General features: G+C 32.1%; 1 protein-coding gene across 1 annotated transcript; it reads right to left on the reverse strand.

Annotated features, from left to right (window-relative positions):
• Window positions 1-3,539: 3,539 nt before the first annotated feature.
• Window positions 3,540-4,532, reverse strand: LOC110893757 (ethylene-responsive transcription factor ERF043-like). Its single transcript, XM_022140883.2, has one exon. The coding sequence runs from the start codon at window positions 4,435-4,437 to the stop codon at window positions 3,604-3,606; it is 834 nt and encodes a 277-aa protein (XP_021996575.1). The 5' UTR covers window positions 4,438-4,532; the 3' UTR covers window positions 3,540-3,603.
• Window positions 4,533-10,676: the final 6,144 nt, after the last annotated feature.

The following is a 10,676-nucleotide window of genomic DNA, read 5'->3' on the forward strand; positions in this document are numbered from 1 at the left end:
TTTTTTAATATATAGATAATAGTATTTTATGGATGAATTGTGTAATTGTAGAGTAGGTCAACTGGTCATAGTTATCTCTTTATTAATCAGGTGTTCAAATCCTTATGCTTCAACTTCTTTTTGCTTAGCACTTCTTAGTTTTCTTTAATTATTTCTTATTACATTCAACCTATTTATATTTATATATATTAATTTTTATAATTTCCTATAAAAATTTTGTTGAAAATGAAGTTGTATTTGCAAAAAAGTATCTTTTATATTGTAAGTTATAGCGAGTGTCCGTACCATACCAGTACAGTGATGAACCGATATTGACACCTTCGCACCAATCCCAATAATATGAATGTTATTTTTTACCTTTATATGTAAATTCATTTTTATGGTTTTCAATATAAATTTCGTTAAAGAGTAGCTTTTAATATCGTAAGTTATAGCGAGTGTCTGTATTGTAACGGTACCGCAACGAACTGAATTGATACCATCGCGACAATACCGGTTGCACATTGATTTCGGTCAAACAATATCTACATCAGTATGAGTACCTTCATTTTGATATTCTTTTTATGATTTTCGATCGATATAAAACACACGTGGAAGGGGGGATATCTTTCATTTGCCAAACAAAATGCCAGTAGCATACTATTATCGTAACAAACCAAACTATTATCGATCGAATTTCTCGCCGCAACGCACGAGTGAATATTACTGGTTATACTAATTATTCAAGATTTGAGCCTTATATAAAAAAATAAATTTATTCATGATTTGAAAAGCAAATTCTTATAATCCACAAAAATTGAACGTCTCTACTAGTTTTAAACATGTATCATTACTTATATAATGTTACCGACACGTGAGTACAAAAGAAACTCAACCGATTTTGTCACATCTAAAGATTTTTTTATTTTTATTTTTATATGATTTGACTACTTTCTCGCTCATTTAATATATTATTATTATTATTCCTTCCACAACTTATATGTTTGCCCATCGTTTAATTCAATTAAAATCACAAGCTATGATTAATAGATAGAATGATTTAATTGCCATTAAAAAAAGTTAGGTAGCTATAGCGTTTGGCATTTAGTATGAATTATAGAATCAATATTCTACCTTTCAACTCGTATATCATGCTTTTGCAACTCATGCTTTTTGTAACAACTGAGTATATATAATGTTTTAAAATATAAACTATACAAACGTGTATTGTGTTAGGAATTTCATGTTTAACACAAAACGAAACGATTAACACTGCTATCAAATCCAAATACAATACGTTTATCTAAATATGTCATTTTATTAAACATATTAAATACTAACCTAGACATGCACTATAACAAATCGACCCTGTGGTAACGATGTGCTTTTGGGATGTGGTGACGGCATGCCGTCGTTATATGTTTAATAAGCGGTTTACACGACATGACATGATTGAACATAGTCAATGTTACTGGTTATATAACACAAATGACATTAAATGGTACATATAACAAGATTAAATACAAGGATTTTGATTATTTCATGTCAAGTCGTGTAGTGTTAACGAGTCGTATACTACATTCAAGCACTTGATGGTTCTATAGTTTTTCTGAAATATTTGACGTTTATAGATTAGTGGTTGATCACTTGATCTGTACATAGTTTGATTGTAAGTCTTTTAATGATTCTTTTTCTCATATATCTACGTTGAATTATATAGCTAAATTTATCACATACAAACTTTTGTTTTTTTATTCTACATGATAAGTTGGTATATATGCTAAAACTGAAGGAAGGTGAGCATTATCATAATATATATAACTCCTACCCTTTAAATAATATACATCTTAAATCTTTTTAGTTTCCATTTAATTTGATTTCATCTGAAAATTCATTAATTTTTAATAAAAAAAAGTTGAATATCGGTTGTGCCTAACTCTTTTTTACGTTCCGATATAATTTTCTTTTGACGATGGAGTTACAATAAAAATAAAGTGTTTCTTTGGTATCGTAGGCTATACAAGGACCAATACTATGCCAGTACCCTAATGAACCGAATAAAATCGATACCGGTATTCGTTTTTCATGTTTTTGACGATGCAAAACATGTGTCGATATCATTTTGGCTTATCACGACTTTATTTTATCTTTTGGATGAGTGTAGGTAGCATAACAAATGGAACCAATATGATCAAATTCTTGCCATGTAACGTAGAGGAATTCCACTTGTATATAATAAAATCTAAGAGCGACTCCATCACTATGTTGGGAATGCTCATCCAAAATTTGGACTACCCACTTCCAGACCACATTGCGTTGGAGGGGTTTGACTTTGGTGGTCCGGTTTGATGTAATAGACGAGTTTGGTTTGTTTAAGTAGGGACCACATAGGCACATACACAGATGCAATTTTTTTCTGGTGTGTAAAAGTGGGGTGTAATGTAAAAGTTTGGAATAATTTACTATTGAAGTAAAATGTGAAGTTTGAATTGATATGACAGGTTTGGATTGAAATGACGGGTTTAGATTTTGGACTTTAACCAACGTTATGAATGCTCCAAACTTCAATAATACGAAGATGAACCATTAAAGTTCTAACTATTGATCAATATATAAACGAAAGTTTGTTTTCTTTAATTAATCTATATTAAGTACCTAATTGGCTAACTTTGTCAAAAGTTCCTTTTTATTTTATAAACATAACCTTTCACTTTTTTTATAAAAGAGAATATACAAGGGATCTTTGCCTACTTTTCTTCTTCTTGTTTGTTCTTCTTTGTATACAAACTGTAGTTGAAATACTATATATATATTCTTGATAGAGACAATAAATAATGAGTTTGCTATTGATATTAATAATAATTTTCAGTTATTTATGAATTATTGATTTAGTTTATTTTTTATATTGATAAATATTATATTATAAATATTAAAAAGATATATATGAAGTAATTTTTTATAAATATTAAAAAGATATATAGAAAGTAATTTTAAGACAGAGTAAAATAAGTTCACTCGTCTATAGTAACCATCGAAGTCAAGTGAACTCAAAAGATATTTTTAAATGTTTACATGTATCCAATTATCGATTTTATATTTAATATATAAAGAGTGGTCACGCTTCACCATTATATTCGAAAAATTACTCCAATGAATACGGCAACTAATAATAACTAGATACTCCAGTCTTTGTGTGTGGATGGTTCCTAAAAAGTTTTTTTTTAAATAAAAAAGAATAAAAGAATAAAACAAAGGTTGGATATTGATGTTTCTAAATTTAGGAATAGGGTCCTTTATATGGAATCATGGACCATGTTTTTCATAAAGGAAAAGGAAAAAATATCCATGAAGCATAAAATCCCACCTTTGAATCAAATATTTTTGTGGGAAAAATGTGTCACCTAATAAGTCTAAATAATAATTGAGCGCATCAAAAATTAAAAAAAAAAAATTAAATCCCTTTATTTTCTATGTATATAATATGTTTTAAACATGAAATGAGATCATCATGATTCATGTACTTAAGATTATATATATAAAAGTATTATAATGAAAAAAAATGCCCAAACAAAATCCCATTAATTATTAGGGAAAAAGATTTTAAAAAAACATACAAACCATTTATTAATGTTGCCATAATAACGTATCAAAGAAACTTCCAACATCATATTCTTCCAGCCATGGTGGAGATGAATCATAATAATAATAATCCCAAACTGAGTCAATAAACACAAAATCGTCCCTCGACTCGGCCGAGTCATAACTCGTTCCCAAACTCGGCAACTCCACAATCTCACCAAGCACCGTTGACACCTCTTCCGACGTCACTATCGAGTCCGCTGACGTCATTGTGGAAGAAGATGACGTGGAGGGTGTTGACGGCGCCGTACTTGTTAACGTTGCTGTTGTTGTCGTGGTGGTGAACTCAATGTTAGCTGATGACGTCATCGTGGAAGAAGATGACGTGGAGGGTGTTGACGGCGTAGTAGTTGTTAAGGTGGTTGTTGTGGTGGTGAACTCCGTATTAGCGGCTTTGGTGGCGGCGGCTTGAATGTCACGTGGCGAACATGAAACCGGTCGTGGTAAAACGTTGGCGAGTTCGGGGAAGTTAAGAATGGCCGACTTTCCTTTGATGGAAAGTGCGGCGACGTCGTGTGCGCGTGCGGCCATTTCCGGGTTGGAAAAGGTACCGAGCCAGATCCGGGATTTTTTCTTGGGTTCTCGGATCTCGGATACCCATTTGCCCCATGCTCGCATCCGAACACCTCTATAAACCGGGTGCTTACTATTGTTGTTTGCTTTGTTACAACTACTAGTGTTTGAAATAGTGGCTTCATCATTCGGATCCTCTTTCGGGTTCTCTTTTGGATCCTCTTTGACCCTTTTCACTCTTTTCGGGTTTGGTTCGGGTAATGTGGTGGTGGTGGTTGACTCGGTCTCCGGTGCCACCCTTGTCATTGTGTTGCTAGTAGCTTATAATCAAGAAATCTCTAATTGGGTAATTAACCCGACCCGAATAGTAGAGGGAGAGGTGGGGGGGGGGGGGGAGAGGGGAGGGGTGATGAAATGTTAATGCAACCACAAGTTTTAGTAGTGTTTGGTGTGAGAGGAGTGTATATATAGTGCATAGATAGGTATACATGCATGTATCTATATATAGATATATAATATAATTTATATATGTAGAGAGAGAGGAAGTGTAGCAATAGGAAACCGACCTAGGGGGGAAGGGAACCCATAAAAATAATAAAGGGTAGCACAAAATTAGAGGGTATGTGAAAAGGAATTTTGACGAAAGAAAATATAGAAAGAGAAGTAGTACCAACTTGAAATGTATGGACATGTGAGAACAGAGTAATAAATATGAAAATATACTTTTTGTTGAGGTTGGATTCGCAAGTACTAAAATCACTATATTATTCTAGAATTATAACATCTATTATTCCAAAATTATGTAGGTTATAATCAAGAGTGTACTTATAAGTAATCTTAACAGAAAATTACAATAATGTCACTTGACCAACCATCATTATCAAAATGTCACTCTCGTGCGTTGTTGGACGGACTTCTGCAACATCGAATGCGTCCGTTTCTCAACTTGAAGAGTCCATGAATGAGGAGCTTACACGTGTCCGACAAAGTTGATGCGTCGACGGCCGACTCCTCCCAGATACTTGGTAGACTCCTCCCATTGGCTCGGCTGACTCTTCCCAACGGCTTGACGGACTCCTCATATTTTGGTTGACTTATCCCATTGTTCAGCTGACTCCTCACATTTCTTTTTAATTCTATCAAATATTTATATCTATTTTATATAACATTATAGCATAAAACATTACAACATAACTTAAAAATTAGAAATATAACATAGAACATTACAACATAACTTAAACATTACAACATAACTCAAATATTACAACCTAAAAACGTGACATAGCATGTTATTAAAAAAAAGAAGACACTTAAATATAATTTTTTAAAATTTCAAACACCGAAAGGTGTTCAAAGTCCTCCCCATGAAGCATAGCGTAGTCGAGTAGGGCCTCTTGAACTCCTTTCGAGCATAGAGGAGTCCGCCAAGCCGTTGGGAAGAGTCAGTCGAGCCAATGGAAGGGGTTTGCCAAGTATATGGGAGGAGTCGACCGTCAACGCATCAGCTTTGTAGGACACGTGTAAGTTCCTCATTCATGGACTCTTCAAGGTAAGAAACGAACGCATCTGATGTTTCAGGAGTCTGTCCAATGGCGCATGAGGATGACATTTTGATAATGGTGGTTGATCAAGTGGCATTCTTGTAATTTTCCCTAATCTTAATAGTATATGAATCATATGTTATTAATTTAAGTGGTGGGTGAAATGTTACAAATATATCTATATATAAATAAATCAATATATCATTTGATTAGGAAATTCTTAGGTTATTAAGAATCTGAGTGGTCTTAATCTAAGACGGATAATCACTATGTAAATTTTGTTTTATGGGTTGGATCCAGATAGAAGGTTCGATGTTAAAAGTAAGAGAATATATAGAGCGAGAGAGCACTTATTTACTAATTATTAGGCATATATCGGATATTTGAAATTCTATTGGATGATAATCTGTATAGGTAAAGTTGATGACCACTATGCACATACTTTTCACCTTTTAATATGATTATTGTAGTGACAAGGACGCGTTTAGTTGCATGGTTTGTTGCATCCATTCCTCACATTTTTCGAATTAACATCGCCCTAGATCAGGGTCGGCCCGTTAGACTTACCAATTTAAACACGAATCTAGGGCCATCAAAATTCAAGGGCCTCAAAATTTTAGTAAAGTTTTATATATTGTATATGTATCAGGATCAAAATAGAAAAACAAAACTAAACCATGTTTTTTTTTTTAAATAAAGTTACACAAATAAAAATTGTTTAGGAAAAAAGGTCCACATTCAAAACCCAGTTTTGAAATTAAACCACAGACATAACTACAGTGTGTAGCAACCATCTACCACTCGACCTCATCCGAATTCAGTGAATCAGCGCCAAAAATCCCTAAAATTGAGCCGCAGTCATCGTTCCTATCTCCTATCGCAACTTGCTCTTTCGATTTTCTAGGTTATCGGCTATCACTAACGTAATCACTTATGGCGTCGGGTCTGTCAGGATTGGAGGAGAATTTATGAGCAAAATTAGGGCTACTTACTAAACATAGGTTAACTTTAGCAGCTAATTTTTTTATTAATATCTATATGTCTTGCAAAAGGGCCTTTACTTCGTAGTCCGCTTAGAGTCTACAAAAACGTTGAAACGGCCTTGGTCTAGACCACAGTTATCGTGTCACGTGAGCACCTGACGAAAATGTTGTGATTTATGTCCATTTTTCAAAGATGCAACTTTTATGTAATTACTTAACTGTAAAAATAGGTTAAAAATGATAATATTTCCGAATTATATAAATATTGTGATCATTTTACATACTGAAAGTTAATACCCAAACATGCAAAAACTTAACTATGTTAGTCTTATCATCCTGAAAAGGAATACAAATTTTTAAATTTTGTTAAATATGATAGTTAGTTAAAGATTACATTTAAATTTAGTTTCTCCATTACAAAATACAATAGAATTTTTTCTTGAGGATGTATGAACTTGGATCTGCAAATTTACTACAGGGTCGTCTCAAACATTTTAGTGGCCTAAAGCAAATTCAAAAACTCGATGCATTTTTCCAAAAAAAAAACACTATTTGAGAAAAAACTCTCTTTTACCCGGGCTTGGGACCGACAAAATAAACTAAAAGGTTTATTGTTGGCTAAGTTAACTTATTTTTTTTGTATTTTTATATATTTTTTTGTATGTGTAAAGATAAGTTCAGCCCAAACCAAATATCATATATATATTTTTTAAAGTTGGAGACCCTATTGGTTTGGAGGCCTAAAGCTCAAGCCTCAAAATACTTGGACTTGAGCCGGCCCTAATTTACGACACCAACATACATTTTCTTATCATCGTATAAAAATAGCAAGTTAAATAAGGATTTACGCCTATCCTATATAAGTAGAATAAACTAAATTCGAAAACATTCAAATTTCCCTCTAAAAATTTCAAACAAATTTATGTTCCTCACAATATGGTGATGATTGGGATCTCAAGGCATAATGAATGTTAATGCATGGGACATTGAATTAATATTAGGGTTAATACCGACCATGCTAGGCTTGTAAATGGGATTGGTGTAGCCCATTCAACTATAACAAAGGAACCTTCATTACTACCATCCAAAGATAACATAAACTAGCTATATCTATCTGCCAAATTAATGAGTTATGTTCTTCAATATTATTAAAATATCAAGGATGAATTAATGCTCCACTTATATATTTGTATCTGCTTGCATGTGTGACTTCCCATTTTTATATGTTTTCCTTGTTGAATATTTATGACCTTCCCATGCCTTTCTATCAACTTAAATTATTATATTGTAAGTTTATAAAATCCTATATTTTTGTTAATTTGTATTGAGTTCAACTAATTTAAAAGTAGCCATTTTCATAACTGAACCGGGCAATGAACCATCTAACAAGCGGTCCGGTTGAGTAGTTTGTTAGCTGTTTTTATTCGGGCCGGCGGTTGAGAAAGCGAACTTGATTGTTGGGAATGGTTGGACCGGATTTATGGAATTTATTTATTATTTTTTATTTATTTCTTTGAAAACCCATTTATTGATTCATTCATTGTTGCATACTTTATAATTTGTTTATAACTAGTATAATTACTCGCGTGTTGCGGCTGGAGTTTGGCCGACATTAGTTTGGTTCATTACAGTATCAATATGATACGGACATCCAATATAACAAAAGAAAGAAAAAAACATAAAAAGAAACTTGGAAAAAAAGTTTATTAAAGTTTAGGGGTTGTTGGATAACTTTATTAAAGTTTATAGTGTAAGAAGTAAACTGAGTAAACTATAGGGAGTGAAAGTGAAAATTCACTACACTATGTTCCCGAGTCATTTAACAGGGAGAGGGGAGGGGAGGGGAAGAAAAATTTTCTCTCCTAATCTCTCCAATTTGGAAGGATGAATATATGGTCATATTTGGTCATATTTTCTTCCCTTTTCCCTCCCCTCCCCCTGTTAAATGAAACTCGGGAACATGGTTTTTCATATTTTCATCTCTTTTCCCTCCCTTCCCTTTGTTAAATGAGTTTCGGGAACAGAAATGACAAAAAAGGACCCGCTACAACAAACGAAAGAGAAAACTCAAAAAACAAAGTCAAAAGAAAAGTTTATTAAAGTTTAGGGGCATCACTAAATGACAAAAATATATTATTTGTCACCCAAATAATATGATATTCCCTCTAACACAACTAAACCAAATAATATGATATTCCCTCTAACACAAGTAAACCAAATAATACGACATGCTGATTTTTTTTGTGCAACAGCTGCTAGCGCCGTCTAATGCTCTACACTTTCCAAATTTAACTATATTAAAACAATATACCTTATTTAAAACACTATAAGATCTTAATACAATTCATTAAAAAACTATAAGATCTTAATACAATTCAAAATATTCTTTTTTTAGTTAAATATCTGACAGTATTCACATTGCAACATAGAAATGATCATTTATTACAAAGTTTTACATTAAATAGCCTCTTTATATCTTGGTATCAAATTTTATATACTTTTTCTTTACAAAGATCAATATTATATTTTAAAGAATTAGATAATATCTTATAAGAATAACTGAATAAGTTCAATTAATTATTTTGATTGGTGACGTAAGATTTAATTAATATTCTTTATATTGTTTAAATTATTATTTTTATATAATTTTCATAAATACCACTTAACATATGTATGAATAGCCAAAAAAATAAATAAAAACTGAAACATCTAGATATTTATACAAGTGTACGTATTTTGTTATATTGTCAATCTTTTATATTTTTTTCTAAAAAATTAAAAACATAATATTTCTTCCAATAATTGCATCATTCAATAATAAAACTAAGGTTGATGTTTTTTTTATTTCTTGTGATTTTACATCCGGATATTTATGCATATATAGTTTGCAATATTGTCTATTTTTATATTTTTCAAATAAATTTAAAACATTATATTTCTATTCAATAATTGCACCATACAATAACAAAATTTAATAACAAAACTAAGATTGATGTTTTTTATATCCAGTGATTTTTCATCACAATGTGCATGTATTGGAATCTTTATGATTAGGTTAGTTTACCGTTAATTTTTTTAAAGCAATAGATATATACTTTATCGTAGGGATGAGCATGGTACCGGTATAAAAAAATCGTCAAAATTGGGTACCGTATGATACCGATATTTGAAGGGAAAAAAATCGGTATTTTAGCAGTATCGGTATCGAAAATGTCAAAAAATAGGTACCAAATCGGTACCGAAAAATTCAGTACTGAGACTCAGTACCAAACGTCCATCCCTACTTCATCGTAGCAAAATGCATGTTGCTAATGCTATAGGTGTAATGGGTCATTTTATCATATGGGCTGGTCTCTTGGGCCCGCTCGTACTTAAATTGTTTCTGAAAATTAAATAGACCGGCTCCATTTGATTATTAAAGGGCCCGATTCATTTATGCCATGTGAATGTCATTGACTCATGTATGTAAATGAGTGTGTAATTGTGTATGGTAAGATTAGCGGTCATCAGTTCTCTTAAAAGAATTACGTGGCATAACTTTGAATAGTAAACCGTAAGGTTCGATGGAAAATTAAAAAAAAATGAAATATAGATTATAGAAGTTATTTGTTGCTTTTGCCTGTTAAGACTTAAGAGCACCTGTAGTGGGACGCTATATGCCCCAAAAAGCCAAACTATAGTGCCCAATGGTGCCCTCTACACCGCGACGAGAGGCTTTATCGGACAAACAAAGATGGCAGCGCCATCACCTTCATAGCGCTATGGGGGTTGTTTTCAAAAAAATGGACCAATCAGAAAATAGTTAGTGTTTTTTAATTAATTAATAAAAATGAAAATTAATAATTAGGTAATGATTGGTAGGGGCTTTATAACTACGGGCTCTAGTGATATAACACCCCATAAAGTCGTCTAATGCTCTACACTTTCCAAATTTAAATATATTAAAACAATATATCTTAATCTAAAACACTATAAGATCTTAATACAATTCATTAAAAAACTATAAAGATCTTAATACAAT

The sequence above is a fragment of the Helianthus annuus genome, chromosome 12, assembly GCF_002127325.2.
Source record: "Helianthus annuus cultivar XRQ/B chromosome 12, HanXRQr2.0-SUNRISE, whole genome shotgun sequence".
Classification (NCBI taxonomy): Eukaryota; Viridiplantae; Streptophyta; class Magnoliopsida; order Asterales; family Asteraceae; genus Helianthus; species Helianthus annuus.